The following is a 21,158-nucleotide window of genomic DNA, read 5'->3' as shown; positions in this document are numbered from 1 at the left end:
CTTCAAACACATTTGCTCATTCAAATCTAGGTTTCTGTGGTTTCTAAACAGGTGAGTCCTGGGTTACACTCATGAATTCACCGTTGATACTTCTTAGAACCACTAGTTGGAATTGAGGGTTGTGGCTACCACAAAAGACAACTTCCACCCTATTATACAACTTCCTATCTCCTCTGGAGATAATAGGTAGGGCTATCCAAGTCCTAGGGTTCAGGGCTTTCTACATACACTTTAGTAGTCACAACTCTGCCAGACTGAGTTTGTGTGTAGACCCTGGCACTTATCTCTTGAAAGTTTATGATTTTCAAAATCAAATCAAAGTGATCACCTGGTATGACTCAGGAGTACCGACTGTCCTAACATAGTCAGCACTGTCCTGACACTCAGCAGAACCTGGTGACAGAGGGAAGAAAAAAGGGGATTGATGTCTCCATAGCATGTTTTGCAGCTAAGTTTCATATCTCTGAAGTCCGTCTTCACAGCATATTGTGTTCAAGCAGGGAACTCTGGCAACTTGAAGAAATTCTCTTCTTTTTTACTCCTCCTCTAATCTATGGTTTTTCTTCAAAGTAGTTTCAGCCATTAAACATGTTTCCTCCAACCTAATCAAGAAGGCCTGTAGCCATTTGGAAATAACAACTGTTGACAGAGCAAATATTTTGAGAACTTGTGGCCTAAAATACCAAATTGACTGTGGAAAAGCTGTCAGCTGTGTCTCAAGCATCCCTGCCCCTTCCCCCACCTCTCCACTAGTTCAGCATACTGGGTGGTTTGGTGTACCTACAAGATTACTCTTTGGAGATGTTTGTATATAGACACCTAGCCCTGACTGCCAGTCACTATTAACTCATCAGTGGCAGCAATGGAATTTCCCCATATCCATGTGATGAAGCAAACTGAAACTAACTGCAGGTCAAATCTGTCCTATTCCCAGTGGGAGATGTGACTGACAAATAGCATATTTATATATAACCCAATCCTTGAATTTTTGTCAAGTGAGTTTCTAGCTAATAAGAGCCCCAAAAGAAAAACACCTTAACAAAATCCTTAAAGACACCCACCAAGCCACCTGTTTACATGTTTGGGATTTTGTTTTAAAACACAGGAAAATACGTGCGTTCTCTATAATGGCATGCTGAGGACGAGTCCACATGCCAGTTTTGGGGATTAAAGCAGACCAGAAAGCACTTCATATTTTATCTACTAAGGAAGATCCAAGTACAAACATATATTTTGTTGCGCAGTTTATTTTTGATTGGAATCATGTCCATTTGGAGGCAAATTAAGGTACAGCTTCAAAGCTTCCAGTCCGTTGCCAAGGCAGCCTTTACTACTCCAAAAGGTGGAGCCTCACCCCTGCTGTATCAGAATAAGGCAAGGCTGCCAGAAAAAAACCTGGCACAAGAAGGGCTATCCAAGAAGGGACCTACTGACTGAAGAGGATTATACTGTAAGTCATGATAGAAAGGGGACATGTTAAACACAGGTTAAAAAAAACAACTGACACACAGAAGTCATTATGCTAGTCCTCAAGCAACCGCTGGCATGCATCTTTTTTTCCAGTGCTACTCAGGCATGTCACCGACAGCTTTCCTTCTGCCTTAATACTCTGTTTTATTCCAGAATGGAAAACTCATTATCATGAATTCAGTACCTCATATATTGATGCTTTATTGCCTTATCACCATTAAAAGAATTAATTTAATTTTAATACATTTTTTATTGTCATGATTCTTCATAAAACACTTTCAAAACATTCTGTACATTTCCAGCCACTCACAACTGCTTTTTCCTTCTATAAATGTCACTTGGTGGATGAAGATGCCAAGATGTCTCTGTACAAAGATGTACAATATGTACAGTCACTAAATGCAAGCTGTGTCACGCAGAGTCTAGGGCGCTAATTCATGCCAGGGTTAGGGGGAGAAAAAACCATTTCAACACAAGACTTAAGCTTGAAACTCTTTTGTGGTTGTTTTTCTGTGCAAATGATTACTTTATAAACAAATATATGTATATATCATATAGAAAGAACTGGTTTAAATTCTCAGTTCAGCTAGAACCATGCAGCTGACTGGATAAATTACAGTGCTGCTTGCTCTCCTACGCCTTTCTCCATCACAACCTTTGGCCACGCTGAGTCTCATCACTGTGGTGCCACTGCCACCTTTGGCTGAACTACAGCAACAACAGGAGATTTAAATTTGGGGAGATAGAGGCCAAATTTGTTTTCGATGCCCGCAAAAGTGGCCGTTGCCAGTCTGTATCCACCGATGTGATCAGGGTTGGCAGGAGGAAGGTCTGCGATGCGGGATTTGGGCGTAGGTTCCGAGCCCGAAGGCTTGCTATTGGCAGAAAGAAAACAAATGTGGTCAAAAAACAGCTTTATTTAGAGAATAACAGTTGCACTAAGTCTGCAGCATGCAGGTCCCAAAGAAAGTACTTCCCCAAGATGCATGGGCAAGGCCAGAAAGTGTCATCTCTAAGGAAAGTCCCCTAGTGAAGTTATATACCCTATAAAGGGGCTTATAAATAGACTGCTGCTAAAACAAGAGTGCAGGGGGCAAAAAAGGCCTTCCCAAAGAGGAAAGCATCGATTTAGAGTGTGATAAGATTAAACTTGTCATCTTGGAAACTGGAGCGCATGGCAGAGGACAAGGGCATCATGATCAAGATTTCTGATGGGTAAGAAACAATGAGAAGGGGAGACCTAGATACCAAGAATTTGTCTTTCTGCTACATGGTCCAGGAAAAAGACATAATATTTTAAATCTGGGAAACTTTGAAAGGTTCATTAGACAGAAAAAGTCTTCAAGTGCAGAAAAACAATATCCAGACTGGAGAATATCCCTTTCTGTTCACTGATTCACCATTCACCAACCTCCTTATTTTGTAATTTAGCCTCCTACACAGATTTATCTGGAAGGTAATTCTTCATAGATACTGGGAACCAATTTTCTACCCTATAGAACCACTACTATAAATTAACTCACCTTTTGTGGAACTTGCCTCCACCCTCAAAATAATCAGAAATCTAAGTCTAAAAGGGATCATGGAAGCTATGAAGCCCTCCTCAGCTATAAAATGAGAAAATTAAGACCCAGGAAAATTAAGTAACATCGAGTAGAAGTGGCCAAGGTAGGATTTCAACCCAGGTCCTCCAAGTAATACTCCTTCCATTGTACTTTCCCTTCCTAGATGAACTGACAAAATCATATTTCTCTTGATCCATAAAATGGATCCAATTACCATATAACAATATATTGGACACATACCACTGAGGTGAACAGTGGTTAAATAAGGTGCCCAGGTCACACAGTTAATAAGTGTCTGAGAACTAGATTGGAACTCTAATCTTCCTCACTCCAGATTTAGTTCTCTATCCTAAACCACTAGAAACCTTACCTATCTCTACCATCACTCCCTTTACCAATAATCGAACTGAAACAAATTATTTACAATGGGATATTCTCAATCTTTTCACTATCAATACAAAAAAAAATTACATGTACTCTATTCTGACCTACAGTAATGATATATATATATATATATATATATATATATATATATATGTATCTCTGCTTTGAAATAGAAAAGTATATATTATTGAGTGAAAGGATAAAGTGATTACTGGAGCTATGAAGGATGGAAAATACAACATTCTGTTAAAATGCAGATATTTCCAGATAGCACTTTGTTACCTCCCTCTGTTCTCTCCAAAACAATTGACAAGATATGTCATTTCATCTCCTTAGTGTCTCAATACCACTGGTTTATAAGTATGCATCCCAGAAAGTCTTTTTTCTACCTGCTCTTTAATAGCCTTAAAAACTTAGTATGGCTCAGAGGCTTTCTCTTTATAAAAGAAAATTCACACCAGCACTTACAGGCCTCCAAAATCAACATAGAACCATCTCTGTAGAAGTTCATAGGTGACCAATGTAACCCCAAACTGGGGAGAAGATCGGAACACTCGGGCTGTGGAAAGAGAAGGAAGCAGGTTAGCTGGATTTAGCAGCCAAGGGTGGATCTTGCAAAGCAATGAAGGAAGTGTTCTACTTTAAATTGGCTCCTACCTGCAGTTCCTTTCCAGAATGCTGACGGGCCTTCTTCTCTCAGTATCTTTCTGAAACAGTCAATAACGCCACTGTATGTTGTCTGACCAGCACGGGCTGCCACTTGCAGCCTTGTCTTGATGACATCAGCAGGGGTTACCAAAGAAGCAGCAGGCACACCTTTCAGGAGAAAACCACATTTAATTCACCCAAAGTATCCTGTAAGAGAGAAATACTTCTCATCTCTAACAATATAACTACCAACTTTAACCCTTGTGAGAAGCTTAAACTTTCTTAAACAGGCACTTGGGTGCTAATGGAAAAAAACAAAACACAACACAAAACAACCGTTAGCCGCTTCAAGGGTCAGAGCAAAATCTTTCAGTGTTTCTCCTAGGTCAGGAATGTCATATTTTGTGACAAGAATGAAAATAATTCTACATTGTTTGAGTCAAAAGAACGTACGAAAAATTATACTGTGATTGATATAAACGGAACAATTCTTTCTAAAGTTCCCCCTTGAGTTGCATTATCAATCATTTTAAATACTTCCCCTTTTCTTCTCAAATAAGATGCAAATATTTTCATGGGTAATAAAAAAAGGTAAGATGATGGCATGTATTTAATGAACTGTTAAATACATCTGACACCAACTTATGGTGTTCTTAGCTAACTTGTCAAACTCACCTTGCTCTGTGAATATTAATAATTAGAATGGCCCACCTGCAGCATGGTACAACATAAAAGTAGGAGATGACCCCCATTGGTTTCTGAAGTGAAGGCTAGTAAAGCAGACCAAAGAGGAGGACAAACCACTAGTTTAACAGAAACAGGACAGCTAGCTGTTTAAAGGGCATATCATTTATTGTGTTTGAGATTCCTGGGGTCACACTGAGACCGATCAGCAGGATCCAGAAAATGATTTCACAAACACATAGTACGCTTATAAAAGCAAAAACAGAGAACAAAGGAACAAAAATAATTTTTAAAAAATCAATCTGACCAGAATACTCCTGAAAGACCTACCTGAGTTAGAAGGGTAGGCATGTTACAGAGAAAAGCAAATACCACCCCATTCTTGTACTGGGTTTAACTATAACTCGGGGCAAATAACTTTCCTTAGTACAGAATTCTGTATTTTCCTCAGTGGCCACATAGACTTCAACTATGTATGGGGAAAAATTAGAAATATTCACTTCTAATTTTGAAAATTCATATCAAATTGCTGTGAGTGAGAAGTTGGGACTGACAGCATTTCATGGAAATGACATTTTCAAAACCATATAAGTTAGGGTTGGTTTATTTACTTGGCTCTCCCAACTGAAAAAGAAACCAACCACAGCTCAACCTAAGGCAAAATGCCTGACTGGGCTTGGATAGTTCATCTCTTGCTGCTTTTTGTTGTTGATTTGGAAATTGCATGAAGGAAACTTGGCATGGAAGTGCTGACCCCAATTTAAAACGGGGAGACCTGAGTCAGAACGAGTGAGCTTCAGAGAGGAGCCAGGCCAGCACACCATACCAAATACAAAGCAAATAAACTCTCAGGCTTTCAACTGTCCACTTTAATAAAGATAAGAGGCAGAATAAACCAAATGATTTGCTGAAACATGGTAATGTCTTCCTGCAGCTCTGGTGGTAACCAAACTTGGAAGGAGTTTCTCAGTCACAAGCCGTGGGCATCTATCTTATTTAAAAAAAAAAAAAAAAAAAAAAGGCCCTTGCCTGCCTGAAAGGACCCAAAGAAGCCCCTAGGTACCTAAAATTGGGAAGAGAGGGATCTCCAGACTGTCCTGCTCCACCTAGCAGTCATATTGCCAGAGAACATTTTCTATGAAAGCAGCATCTGGACCCTAGACAAACCTGGCAGGTCATGTTTTTTGAGGTTGGAGATACAATCATACAAGGTCATGTTCTTCCCTCCTCTTTTCCCCCTTATACATGTATCCCTTTTATAGCACAGGGTGGAGGTGGGGAACTATTAGAGATGCTCTCTCTCCCCGAAAATCCATGTAAAAAATTTTGGCCTTTCTTTCATAGCAGAGAAGTCTGAATTATTATGATATTAAGAGATAAAATATGCTAATATTATGCAACACTATACATATTTTTAATGCACTTCAGAGTTTCTAAACATTTTCTATGTTATCTGTGGGCCTTCATATGTCATCTGCAACTTCCTCAAAACTCCCCAAAATTCCCATTTAATCTCTTTTTTGCAACTCAAGATATATCAAAACCATAATGAAGAAAGTTGAGAAGTGGAAGAGAGAATTATATTTACTGAACAGGGATAGAGACTAGACCTAGGATTTCATTGGTATAGGGAATGCCCAAAGGCAAAATCTCCCAATAATGTAGGTTTGTTCCTTCTCTGCAAATTGAAATTTTAGAGAATTTCCTAGAGTACTGATGTGTTTCAGCCAGTATGCCTCAAAAGTGGGACTTGAATCTTTGTCTCCTTGACTTTGAGACTGATTCTCTATTTGCCATATCCTGCTGTATCTCTATGCTTACTGACATGCAAGTAAATGTTAAGTCATTTGGACTGTATGACCCATTCTCCTATACCACTACTGACAACTCACTAGGAAATCTTGTTTTACTTATCGTGCCAAATCAAATATGAAACCTCATAGAAAACTATGAAGTTATAAGCTGAAGTGAGAAGAAAAAAGATTCTTATTCTGATGACTAAAAACACTTTTTAAACTGGAACCTTTCTTGGTAACTGATTTATAATTAGATAACCATCTTCCCCCTCCAGAACCCATCCTACCCCTCCTCAGCCCCAATTACCTTCTAAATTCCTGGTTTGCCTCACCCCAGATTTACAGTAGGGTAGAAGCTTCTGAAACATGTAAATGATGAAAGCCCAATTTAGATGGGCAGATCTAATTTGGCTACAAGTTGCTAAGCGGCATTAAGCTGTTTATCCACATTATGCAAATGTAATTAGCTCTCATCAGAATTAAAGTATATCCCACAAAGGAGACTGGTGATCATATTTAAACGAAGTCATCTACAAACAATAATTCTGACTCTATAAAGGGAACAGGTACCAATAGATTCTACATTTCCAAGGGCAGAGAAGAAATAAAAAACTTTTTTGATTAAAAAAGTTACTGTTACCTGCGATAGCTCCAGCTGCCAGGAGATTTAAGCCTCCAACCCGTCCATTTTCATCAGCTAGGAGAAGTTTGCAGTGAGCATAAACAGGAAAATAGATGGCAGAGAAGGGAATGTCTCGGAGGAAACACGCTTTGGCACCCTGTCACATACAGAGAAAACAGTGCACACCAGTTGTATAAACAGGGAGAATTAAGCTAGCAAGTTACCCAAGTGGGAAAAAAGAGCCAGTTACAACTTCAATAGTTCTTTAGGGGTATGGCAGGGGGATAGGAAAGGGGGGGAGGAAGGGAGGGTAGTCATTAAAGATGAGGGCTATGAGGAAGAGTACACATCCACAGTAAGACAACTTATCTTAACTAGGAAAGCACAGTACAGAGTAACAACATATTGTAAGGATGATCAATTGTAAAAAAAAACTTAGCTACCCTGACAGTGATCCAAAACAACTGCAAAGAACTCAGGATGAAAAATGCTATCCCGGTCCTGAAACAGAACCAATGCACTCTGAATGCAGATAAAAGCATGATTTTTCAGCTTTCTTTATTTTTAATATTTTATTTGGTTTGGGTTTTCATTTACAACATGGCTAATATGGAAAAATATGTTTTGCATGACCCCACCCACAAAAGTGAAATCAAAGTGTTTGCCTTCTCATAGGGGAAAGGGGCAAGAGGAAAAAAAGAGAATTTGAAACTCAAATGTATAAAAAATGATTATTTGTGGACTACTTGTATTTTTGTTTTTCTTCCCAAGTTATTTTTACCTTCTGAATGCAATTTTTCTTGTGCAACAAGAGAACTGTATAAATATGTATCCATATATTGTATTTAAGATATACTTTAACATGTATGAGACTACCTGCCATCTAGGGGAGGGAGTGGAGGGAGGGAAGGGAAAAGTTGGAACAGAAGTGAGTGCAAGGGACAATGTTGTAAAAATTACCCATACATATGTTCTGTGGATAAAAAGCTATAATTTTTAAAAAATGATTATTAAAAAATTTTCCATGTAATTGGGAAATAATGAATAAGATAAATAAAAAGACTTTTAAAAGAAAGTACTAATAAATACTTCCTGGTGAAGAAAAAAAAAAAAAAACAACATTCCTAAGATTCCCTAAGCCTTAGTCAATACCTTCTACTGTCACTAGATAAATGGAACCACTATAAACTAAGGAGCTATTGGTGCTTCTGTCACTGACTATTCTTTTTAAGATTAACACATTTTCATATATAACCTATATTAGATTACTAATCATTTTAGGAAAAGGGGAGGGCAGAGATGGAGAAAAATTTGAAGCTCAAAATCTTATAAAAATGAATGCTAAAAATTGCCTTCACATATAATTAGGAAAAATACTATCTAAAAAAAAGATTAGTACCATTTCATAACATCATAGGATTATAGATATAGAGCTAGAATGGACCTTAGCAGCCATCTAGTTTCATTTTATAGATGAAGAAACTGGTCACAGAAAGGTTAAATTACTTGCCCAGTTTGACACAGCTATTAAATATCTGAAGAAGGGGTCTAAACTCATGCCTTATATAGACTTCGAGTAAAGTGCCCTATCCACCAGCCTCACTGCTGGTAGATTGAGTGGATCAAGTAGCTACATCTGGTGAAGGAGGAATATTGGGACATAGGAGAAATCTTGAGGCCATGATTTTGTTTACAAATTATTAGCAGAGTATCCCTTTGCTAAAGAGAGAGAGAGCTAACAAAGAACCAAGTCAGTCCATAGCAAAATATAACTACCAAGGATAGGGAGTACTGTTCACTGACTTCTCACTGCAGGGAGGTGCCAAAGTTGGAAAGCAGAGGCAAGAAACAGTGACTCTTATCTATTCCCCTCATTTGAGGAGGGGAGTAGAGATGAATATGGGGATTATTTGGCAAAAATAAGGTTTTTCAGCTCTGGCTGCCAGCTTAAAAATTACCCATAGACAATCTGCCCCCAACTTCAGTGAGTCCCTTTCCAAGCTACATGATCAATTATCCATGAGTTACCAACTGTCTGATCTTTACCAGAGCAGATGTCAATTCTATATGCATAATTTTTTTTCTGATTTTTTTTTTTTAAAAGACAAATGTCAGTCATGGGAAAATTGTAAGGTCTCCTTAAGGCACTATATTGAGAAGTGATTTAAAATATCAATATATTTAGCTAGGGGTATAATGAGGGAAGGAATAATGAAGGACAAAAGAAATCCAAAATCTTAGCTTTAAACTCCCAAATATCGGCACTCTCATTGTGCCGTGGAATTGTGGTAGCAGGACTCTTCAGACAACATTAGAGCTGTGTGACTCTAATCTAACTCTAATCTATAGAATTCCTAATAAAAGCTGTCACTACCAAAGCAAATTTACATGATTCTAAAGTGTTAGCTTTATAAATAAATCCGCTTCCAAGAGGATGCTTTGGAAGGATGTTGCACAGCTGCCTGTAGGTACAGAATTTACCTCCTTGTACCAGTGAAGGGAATAGGAAGAAAGACTTCCTTGTTTAAGAAAACTAATAGCTTCTGCTCCATTTCATCTGATCTGTAATGATGGGAGTAAGTATACCTGCAGGGAAGGAATCTGTTGACTGGCATTTTGCTAAAGTACAGTACGGTGTGGGCTTTTTTTTTAAATGGAATTCATTATTGACAAATCCCACCACTTAACTTCTTAAACATCTGAATCCTACCAAACTCTACTACTGTTTCCTGATCGTCAAATTATTAAGACAAAAGAAGGCTCCCACTGGGAAGATAACAATAGAGATAACAGATTCAAAATAAATGTAAGACAATTTGAACTCCAAAACAAGCACAAAGGAAAAGCTGAGAAACTTTTCACAAACCCCACCAAATGAAAAGATGAGTGGCTGAAGCCAGTGGGTCTGCAATAGAGGTCTCCCTGGGGAGAGGCACAAAAGCTCAGGGACAGGAGGTGGGGGCTAGAGACAATGTTTGTACATCCCATAGCCACTACTATAGTGTCAGGTGTTCTTCCTTTTGTTTTTTCTCCTCCAGGGGCCACAGGGCAGGAAAACGTGGGGATGGTTTTGTTTGTTTTAAATGTGAAAAGCTCTTGTTCAGCACAGTTAGATCTCACATCTTTCTCTACTAAGGTGGGAACTCTGTGGAGTCAGTTCAACACTTTAGGGAGACTACTTACCTTGTATAGTCCAAAGATCCCTAGGTCCCGAAGAACATTCAGGGCACTGACTCTGGGACCTGTGGTGATCTCCCCAGCCACCTGCAATCGAATCTTCACAATCTCCAGAGGATTAGTAAAGATCACCTGAGAGCCTCCAGCCTGTAAGATAAGGAAGGAAAGAAATGAAAAACTCCTTTAATGGGGAGTGATGCTAAAGGGATCAGTTTGTCATGAACAGTCAGCTAGCCTTTATGTCAGGCGGTGCTCAATACCACACCCTGAAAAGATGCTCTCCCTTACCTGGGCTGGATTGCAGCTGGCCTCTCCAGCCCAGACCTAAGGAGCTAATCTTCATGGTTGGCTCTAGCCCAATTCTTGTTATATTGGACCTTTTCATTCCCTTGTCTAGAAATGTGAAAATTGGTGAGTTGGGTTTTTTCTTTGTGATTTTTTTCCAATTCGATCAGTCCCTGACTATCTTTTTCTGATAACCAAGAAAAATCAAGGATCTTTACACATGAAAATGAGATAGATGGAAGAGTCCTTGGGTTTTGTTCATTACATTACTTTTAAATAAATGGGAACTGAGTTTATGTTTATAATCAATTATAAATAAGAACATCTTGACAGGTAAACAAGTAATCTCCCTCAGCATATTCTCTTCTACTAGTCTAAATCTTTTCCCAAAAATCAGTCTGTGGCATCTTAAAAACCTAAAGTTATGCATGGGACATAGATGTATGGGAGCTAGACTTGGGTCCAGAGAAGTTGTGAAATGTAAAATGACATGGCAAAAATGACATGGGTTGACAGGATATGTAAGCCCAAGACTTCTGATTCTAAGACCAGATCTATAATGATATTCTTACACATTTAGTACCATAATTTTCTTTTTTTTACATAAATTATTGGGTTTTTTTTTTTCTGGTGACACATGTACATTTATTTCCCGCCCCTCCCCCCCAAGGCAATTAGGGTTAAGTGAGGTGCCCAGGCTCACACAGCTAGGAAGTGTTAAATGTCTGAGGCCACATTTGAACTCGGGTCCTCCTGACTTCAGGGCTGGTGCTCTATCCACTGCGCCACCTAGCTGCCCTCATTTATTTTTTGCATACATATTTCTTTATGAATCATATTGGAAGAGAAAAATCAGAACAAAAGGGGAAAACCACAAAAGGAAAAACAAACAAAAAAAAAAAAACAAGAAAAAGGGTGAAAAAGTGAATATAAGATGTGTTGATTTACATTCAGTCTCCATAGTTCTCTTTCTGGATGCAGATGGTATTTTCTGTCCCAAAGTTATTGGGATTGCCTTGAATCCTGAACTGCTGAGAAGAACCAGTCTTTCATAAGTGATCATCGCACAATCTTGCTGTTACTATGTACATTATACTTCTAGAACCAGTATTTTCATTCATTCACTTTTATGAAGCTCCTATGGGATGCACCTACTAAGTACTTGTCGAACAAAGTCAAAACCAAGAATCCTTGTTCTCCAAAGGGCAACACCGCTCCTTACAATGCTACCGGTGTGATTCAGGCACATTACCTACCCTCTAATCTCCATAAAAATGAGGGAATTGAATTAGGTGAGCTGGGGCATCCCTTCTACTTCTAAGTCTATAATCTATATGCAACCAGATGTTACACACAGATACTGCTCATCCTTTGAATTCTCAGCACCTAATATACACTGGTATGTAATGCTTTTCAAATTAATTGTTCAGTTTCTTGCCTCCCTCTAAATATTAATATAACATTCTGAAAATCCTTCTTGGCTTTTATTTCTGAGCCTTGTAGAGAGCAATCAATATAACTCAGGCATCCTCAAGGCTCATCAGAGGGGCAATGAGCCACTCATGTTCAAGTTTCAAATCTAACACCATGAACACAGCTCAGAGACAGATCACCACTTACTTAAGAGAGGCTTAGACTTCCTAAAGCACAGCGAACACACAGAATGCGTAAGTCACCAGGAGTCTATGCTCACACCCACCCCCTCCCCTCCAAAACAACACATGTTCTAGCAGTCTGACTGACAGAGATCTCAATTGAGAAAATGAGTGTTTTGCATCTGAAATTTACAAAGCATCAGAAAAGAGAAGGAACAGCATAAACAAGTTTAACTTGAGTGCTAACATCTCATCCTAAGGTTTCTACAATGGTGTGTGCTGTGCTGTGTGTGTGTGTGTGTGTGTGTGTGTGTGTGTGTGTGTGTGTGAAAAGTTTCAATTGCCTCAGCCCTCACAGAGAAGGAAAATTCCTCTTTGCACATTTCCATCCCATAATGGTAAGCTGTTCACAAAGGCCTGTCCTGCTGCAAGAGGCCTTTCACTAAGCAACATTTTGCATCCAAGTGACATCCTCAATGGGGGATGAGTACAGAAAAAAAAAGCCTAAGCAACATCCTTTTTAAGACTGCATTAGAAGTGACCCGGGTCCTCTCCTGTGCTTTCTACCAAGCAGAAGGAGCACACAATCTGGCAGTGATTTTTTTTTTTTTTAAACTTAGGAGCCCAAGTTTTCTTTTATTTTTCCTAAAGCAATAAAATATGTACAAAACACCCTAAAGAATAGTGACTATCTGCAGTTGAATATCCTTGCTTTACTCTGGCTAAAAATCACAACTTCTCTCCGCAGGCTTGTGTGTAAATTGCTTATCCCAATTATTTGGAAATGAAAATGTTGGGGCTGGATCCTGAGCCCTCTCCCCATCGTGGGAAACCTATTGCTCATTATGATCCAGGACAGTAATCCCTTCTTTGTCTATAGAGCAGGGAGAGGCAACAAGTTTTTGCTGCTCAGTCTCATCATCTCCTGAGACTGGAGCCATATGCAACAACCCAGCTCCGCACCCCCATAATGCCATTGGCACAATGGCCCAACACAATGATTTGACCCAGTTTTGCATCTTGATTTTCCTCTGTGTGTCTCTCCCTCTTTTAATCTGTTGCCCAGCAGGAGGAAACATTTCAATATTTCAGTCTCAGCAAACATATTTTTTTTAAGAGATTGCTGGGTGACAAATTATGTTAAAATGATAATCCAAGTAATTCCTCTTTATGGAGTATTAAAGACCAAACCAATTGGAAAAGTGTATGGACTTCCCTGAAGTCATGCTTTAAAATAATGGTAACAAAGAGAATCTTGGTCCAAATGTTCTCCATTTTCTAAAGTAGAGCAAAACCACAGATGGCAAAACCACATATTTTGATCATAATACAGAAAATTTGGGACTACCAGACAATGTCAGCCCCTGGGTAATGTTCTTTAAGTGGGGATATTACATTTAAATAAATGGGAACTTAGTTTATGTTTTTAATCAATTAAAAATAAGAATATCTTGTTAGGCAAATAACTAATATCCCCCAGTGAATAGATCCACTCTCATTCCCATAATGGGACCAGTTTCAAATTAGTTCCCTCTCACCCTCTCCTTTAAATGGATATTTCCACTCTTTTAAGCAACACACCAAATTACATTTTGAGATATACAATTCAATAAACATTTCACCAAGGGGAAGATATCAAATTTAGATAAGACACAGCCTCCTTGAAATTTACAGACTGGAGGAAGGACAGAATTTAGGACATGTACATAAACAACTACAATGTCTATTGTAGGAATGAAATGAATATATATAAAGAATAGCTTAAGCAAAAAAAAAGAGAAAAGCCAAGAAAGCAGAGTGTTCAGGGAATAGAGGATAGTCCAGATTGTCTGAAGAGTATAAATTAATGATATTAAGATAACATTTTAATGGCCTTGAACATCAGGTAGAGGAGCATGGATTTGGGAGATAACAAAAGGCACTGGAGGAAAAAAACCCCAGAAATTCAACTTTGTTACATATTTAAAAGCAAGTTGTAAATAATAGATTTGCAATTTCATGTGCAATTATCTTTTTTATTATATTACATTATGGTAATACTCACTTTATCCCATAAATTTCAAAATAAAATAATTTACAAAGGTTACTTTTTTTTGTTAAAAAAAAAAAAAAAAAAAAAAAGGCCTAATTGTTGGTTCTCCTCTATGCTATCTTTTAGCAAATAACAATAATGTATACAATTATGTCTCAGGTGTTTTATAATACTAAATCCAACCAGTGTGCACTCGCATGGATAGATATAAACATATTCTTTTCAAGACACCAGTAAGTCATAAGATATTTATTGAGTCCCTGCTATGTTTCACAGCTTTAGGTTCTGCTTTACTAGATTTGGTGTAGCACACTACAATTACATTACTTTTGTGGGTTTTTTTAAAATGAAATCTCAATTTATGTTGAGCTTTACAATATGAGGTGGACACACTGTTCAGATTATTAGACAAGTTAAGAGACCCTAATAACATATCTAAAAGCATTGAAATCTTAAATCCGTTTCAGCAATGGTATCAAATTCAAAAAAGAAAGGTATCCCTGCAGGTTTCATATTGACTTAGAAAACCACAAATTAACATTGTCAGTCATATGGTATTTTTATTTATTTTGTTAAACATTTTCCAATTATGTCTGTTTTAGAGCCATTCTGGAGCAATATGAAGCCTGCATGTTTGAACACTTGTGTCTTACAAGACCTAAGTTTATATATAATTTTTGACACTATCTATGGGGCATTTAATTGCTGTAGGCTTTGGAAGACTCATTTTCCTCAATCCATAAAATGGGAATAATATATCCCAAGAACCTGCTTCACAGAACTGTTGTGAAGAAATACATGTAAATACATTAGCATATAAAATGCAGCAAAAATATAAAACACTATATAATAACACCAATTTTAATAAAGGTCCCTAATTAACTATTAGTAATAATAATTTACGGCAGAGGAATTCATTTTAATTAATTTAAGTATGGATCTAAAACTTCAAACACAGGTAGGTAAATAGGTTTTGTGATAAATTGTTGATGACCCCCCTCCTTTTTACTTTGCCATACCCAATATTGTTTCCTTTTTTTGAGGGGGAGGGATATTCTTCAGTTTTGTCTCTCTTTTAAAAGTACAATAAAATTCCATTGCATTCCTATGCCTTTCTTGTTCTGTTATCAGAACTTGTTCTGGACACAGGAAAGGTAGCAGGAAACCTCGGAGAAGAGCCACCAACTTTGGAGACTTAGAACTTAGGTTTGAAAATGAGTTTTGCCCCTTGGTCTATGATTTGACAGCTCACATCACTTCTTTAGAGTTCATTCATTCATTCATTCTAGAAGATGAGAAAGTTGGACTGGCCAATCTCCGAGAACCCCTCTACTCCTGATTCTATGACAATGGAATCAAAAGTATTAGACTTTGATCAAAAAAAAAAAAAAAAAAAGTTACACCAAAACAGAAAACACAAAAATACAAACTATGATTACAGGAATCTCAAAAGGAAATCTCTAAGCCTGATGTTTTTGATGGGGTTTGGGGGGGGTGAAGGAGGTATTTATTTATTTATTTATGTTTGTTTTTGCCTGTGCTGAGGTAGAAAATAGATGACAAGCTACTTACAGTTAAAGTTTGAGATTTTTTTGCTTCTTCTCCTCCCAAAAAAAATAGCTCAAGGGCTTCAAATTGTTTTATTTTATCATCATGAGAGGAGGACATTACTGAGCACCCCATTCACACAAAGCAGATTCTTTTCTGAAAGTGGGTCAAACACTTTTGTTCACGCTGATTTCTATCCTTTTATTTTCCACATAAAGTCATTTCTTCACTTAAATCAATTACAAGGGAACTCAATAGTTGACAAATTTCATTTTGAATAGGGATTATTCCTATGCAACAGAAATTTAACGCTTCCATTTAACCTCCCATCATTTAAAATAAGACTTTTCCTAACTCTCCACTACCCCCTCCCAACCCCCAACCCCATGAGAAAATAAACCAAATAAATCTGACAGCAAAGGTTAGAGAAGAAAAGGCAGCAGATTGAGATCCAGGCCCAAACCCCTCCTGACCTGCCTGAGGCTGAAGGGGGCTACACAAAGGATCCCACAACATTTGACCTTTGCCCTTTTGATTCCACCCCAGAGGCAGAGTCCACAAAGGAGTGGCCAGATCCTGCCTCCCCTCAGTTCCCAGTTTACTTCCTACTTTGAACTTCTTTGAGCCTTCGGAACTGGAGCTATTTCCCACTAGCCACAAAAATGTGAATATAAATGCTCAATCCAGTTTTTTTTTAATTTTTATTTTTAAAGAACAAGAGGTAAAAACAAACTCCTCCATCACAAAGTCACTGCACTTCTTCTGGAAAACATGCAGTTTATGAGTTTTTAGTGGGGTGAGCATAATTTACTCATTATCTCCCAGTACAACACTGGCCACAAAATACATATATTTAAAGTTTTAACTCAAACCAATAAAAACTACAGAATTAGTAGCTGAGACAAACTCCATTTAATCATACTATTTGAGGGAAGGGGTATAATGAGAAAGGGGTAGAGGAGATGTCTGTCTCTTTTCCACAAACAGATACAACCACCCCAAAATTAATAATAATAACTAGCATTTATATAGTATCTACCATGTGCTAAGCACTTTATAAATATTATTTCATGCAGGCCTCATAAGAACCCTTCAAGATAAGTGCTATTATTATTATTCCTATTTTATAGATATGGAAATGAGACAAACATGTTAAGTGATTTGCCCACAGTCTCCCAGGTAGTGTGTGTCTAAGGATGGATTCGTCATATTACTCTACCAGTTATGCTACCTCATGGATTTAAAGTTGGAAAGGACTTTAGAAGTCACCAAGTCCAACTGTCTAATTCTAAACAAAGCCAGTCACAAGCTAGTGAGCACCTGAGATAGAATTCACACTCAGGTCTTCAGAGTCTGAGTCCAACATTGTATCCACTAAACCAGTTACTTCTACAATACCGAAGCTCAGAGTTCAATATCTACAATTTTATGCCACTTCTATTTAAGTAGTGAAACAAATAATATTAATAATCTGAAAGGAAAAGAAAGTAAGATGGCTCTTCAGTGCTACAGTTGGTGTAGGTGAATGGATAAAAAGGTATTTATTAAACCCCTAAAAACTATGGAGACAAATATAAAAAGCAAGGCCAGTTTCTGCCCCCAAGGAGCTTAAAGTCTAATGGGGGGTGTGATTATATACAAAGGAGAGGGGGCCAAGGATCCAGGAACAGGCATTTGGAGGAAGAAAATTACAGGGATATACTAACCCACCGGGTCCAGGTGCAAGTTGATTTGATAATGGTTAATAGTTCCCAAACTAGGGAACCAAGGAGGAAGAGCTAACTGCCCTGCACAGCAAGGTGGCTAGTGAGGCTTAGAAGAATTGAGATGGTCAGAGAATCAGAAGTGAAGGGTGGCTGGGACTTTACCTGAAATAATGATTGAGAAACATTTACCAGGGTAGAAGTTACTCTAGGCAGAACAGGAAGGTGGCTGAAGAAGCCACCAGAAATCTGAAAGGTAGGAAATGTATTATAATCTGTAAAATAATGGAGTCAGAATATATCTCCAAAGTCTCTTCAAACTCCAAGAACTTTAGAATTTAAGATTTAGGTTCTAGAATTGGTTTTCTCTCTGATAGCATGGCAAGCTTCTTCATGTATGAAGGGAAAGGATTGAACCAGGTTAACTTCTAAGGACTCTACCAGCTCTAAATATATTTAGTATTCTAAATCTCTACATATCTAGGAAAATACAGATGGACCAGTGCTAATTTAGAGATACCTCAGAGATAATGCAGGTTCAGTTCCAGATTACTCCAATAAAGTGAATATTGCAATAATGCAATAAGGTAAATCACACAAAATATTTTTGTTCCCAATGGATGTGAAAGTAGTACAAGCTTCTTAAATGTTTTGTACTCATGACTCCTTTTCCCCTGAGAATTTTTTGCATGATCCTGAATATACAAGCATATAAAATAGATATACAAATTAAATGTTTACTGATAATAAGTCATAATTTCACAATCCCACATTCAATTACACTAACCCACATGGGTCACAACCCACAGTTTAAGAAGCTTTGTCGTAATCCATCAAGAAATAATATTATATTTATATATTTTTAAAAGTATATGCCTTAATTTAAAATATTTTATTGCTTAAAAAATGCTAATTATCATTTAATCTCTGAGTTACTTGTAATCTTTTTGTGGCTCAATGTTGATGGCTGATCAAGATGGTTGGGTGGCTATGGCAATTTCTTAAAATAACACAACTATGAAGTTTACCACATTGAGGAACACTTAGATAAAATCATAGGGCTATTAATTGGCTTAATTTCAATATTGTTTTGTTTGAGGGAAAAGGGAAACCCAAGGAGAGGAAGAAAGACAGGGAAATAGCCAGTTGATGGAGCAGTCAGAACAGATAAAACGTTTATAGAATAAGTTCACCCAGGGAGCAGCTAGGTGGCGCAGTGGATAGAGCACCAGCCTTGAATTCAGGAGGACCCCAGTTCAAATCTGGTCTCAGACACTTAACACTTCCTAGCTGTGTGACCCTGGACAAGTCACTTAACCCCAGCCTCAAAAAAAAAAAAAAAAAAAAAGAATAAGTTCACCCATTTAATGGCATCTCAAACTGATAACACATGACCATAACAAATATGATAATAGTGAGAAAATTTGTTATATTGTGAGAATTACCAAATGAACAGAAAAATTATGTGAGCACATGCTGTTGAGAAAATAGTGTTATATAACTGTTACCTATCATTATTACTATCATTATTATTATTATATATCTGTTATATGGGCATATGTCACATAGTAATAAAAAGCACTTAAACTTTAAGATTTACAGACTGAGGGGCAGCTAGGTGGCCCAATGGAGAGAGCACCAGTTAGGAAGTTAGGAAGACCTGAGTTCAAATTTGACCTCAGACATTTAACACTTCCTGGCTGTGTGACCCTGGGCAAGTCATTTTACCCCAATTGCTTCAGGGGGAAAAAAAGAAAGATTTACAGAGTGTTCCTTACAAATATTTTCTCTTAATTTTTTTTCCTCCTCACAATACCCCTGGTAGGTATTCACCCCATTTTACAGGTGAGGAAATGGAAAGGCAGAACTTAAATCATTCAGCCAGATCATATAGTTAGGGAATTATCTAATACCATATTTGTGCTCAGGTCTTCCTGACTCCAGATCCAATTTCTATCCAATGGGTTACCTAGATAGTGCTATATTTATATATACCTACCATAATTACATAAAATCGATATTAAGAAAGAGCTCTTTTAGTTTATAGGTTATATAAAAATAAATTTAGTCAAACATGCCTTCAAAATCCTAAGGGTGTTACTATAAAAGTCATATATGTCAATGGCTAAATTAATGGCTAATGTTTACAAATTAGTTTAATACTCTGAAAAATTTCAAAAAATTTTAATAGTCTTCCATTATTCTCTCATTCCATTATTATATTCAATGTTGCTTATATTCTATTTTTAAATTTTTTTTTTTCTGAGGCAATTGAGGTTAAGTGATTTGCCCAGCTGGAACACACAACTGGAAGTGTTAAGTGTCTGAGACCACATTTGAACTCAGGTCCTCCTGACTTTAGGGCCAGTGCTCTATCCACCATGCCACCTAGCTGCCCCCAAAATTAATTTTCTTAAAATAAACTCATGTTTGTTTAAAGGTTGTTTCAAATCCTCTTGTATTTCACACCAAGAAACTGAGGTTCATCAAATATTGTCAAATGGAAATACCTCTGACCACAAAAAAGGTTCTAATCAAGCAAACAATGAACCTTGAGAAAAGGAGCCTCTCCAAAAACAAACATTTATGCTGGTATGCCTAGGTTCATGCATGTGAAGCCCATATATGAGCATATGCATCTTTCTCTTGCAACGCAGTGAAATGAATAAAACTGCTCTAAAGAACCTTGTTTCAAATCCTCACAATAAAATAAGTGAAATCTCTTTAAGTAGGTATGTGATATTCCAGGGCTTAGATCAACAATCATCACTGTTCATGGTTCTCTTTATAAAGAGGACCTTCCTTCTTTTTTTTCCCAGATTGGACATGGCTCATGGAACAAAGATTTTCTACTGGGGAAGAGGAGGTCAAGAAGGTCAAGCTGTTCCTAATCTCCCCCCTGAACAAATGACCTTAACTATAAGCTGTGGGCTTATATCAGACACAAAAAGTAAAATGAATGCAAAAATGAGCCAGACATCTGATTCAATGGAACAAGCCATTAATGCATTAGACATTTATTCTTTTGTGTTCAGAGTCGTGGCAGAGAGTGATTAATTTCAATTCTAGCTTTATGAATTAACTGTGCCCACCACTAAAATCCTATACTTTATTTATCTTGTATGTACAATTATTTATATGCTGTCTTCCACATTAAAAAATGAACTCCTCGAGGTCAGGGCTGGCACAATTCCCGTGTGTGTGTGTGTGTGTGTGTGTGTGTGTGTGTGTGTGTGTGTGTGTGTTACTTAAATGTTTGTTGACTGACTACTCAAACCACCCATCATGCTATGTAGGAGAATCTGAATTCTTAAATACTATATAGGTTTTACCCAAGTTAAAAAAAGCTCAGAGAACAGACAAAGAAAACTGTGAACCTCTCTTCCCTAAAACCAGCTTAGTTTAATTAAAAAAAAAAAGTTGTTCACCAAGGGGTGAATTTTGGGACCTCAGAAAACACTAAGACTTAAGATGAAAAGGGCTTACAAATCACAGTGATGGGGAGAAGAGTCACACCTGTGAAATCATGGGTATTTGAAATTGCTTATGCCTCACTTTAGTACAAGTCTCTTCTTATTTCATTTTTCCAAGAATGTAAAGAGAATAATTTCTAAAATATTCATTATTATTGGATGAAATTAGAGCTGAA

The 21,158-nt window shown here is 37.5% G+C and overlaps 1 protein-coding gene across 3 annotated transcripts in view; it reads right to left on the bottom strand.

Annotated features, from left to right (window-relative positions):
* Nucleotides 1-1,229: 1,229 nt before the first annotated feature.
* SLC25A12 (solute carrier family 25 member 12) overlaps nucleotides 1,230-21,158 on the bottom strand; it is a 104,935-nt gene continuing 85,006 nt past the window's right edge. For all 3 annotated transcript variants that reach the window (XM_074303127.1, XM_074303129.1, XM_074303128.1), the window contains 5 exons: nucleotides 10,353-10,493; nucleotides 7,188-7,326; nucleotides 4,077-4,235; nucleotides 3,888-3,978; nucleotides 1,230-2,345 (listed from right to left, as the gene is read on the bottom strand). In XM_074303127.1, coding sequence (XP_074159228.1) covers nucleotides 2,147-2,345; nucleotides 3,888-3,978; nucleotides 4,077-4,235; nucleotides 7,188-7,326; nucleotides 10,353-10,493 — 729 coding nt within the window. In that variant the 3' untranslated portion in view covers nucleotides 1,230-2,146. The remainder of the gene's footprint in view (nucleotides 2,346-3,887; nucleotides 3,979-4,076; nucleotides 4,236-7,187; nucleotides 7,327-10,352; nucleotides 10,494-21,158) is intronic.

Source organism: Sminthopsis crassicaudata, chromosome 3, assembly GCF_048593235.1.
Source record: "Sminthopsis crassicaudata isolate SCR6 chromosome 3, ASM4859323v1, whole genome shotgun sequence".
Taxonomy (NCBI): domain Eukaryota; kingdom Metazoa; phylum Chordata; class Mammalia; order Dasyuromorphia; family Dasyuridae; genus Sminthopsis; species Sminthopsis crassicaudata.
Note: the sequence above shows the minus strand (reverse complement) of the source record. Positions and strands in the feature narration are given on the sequence as shown.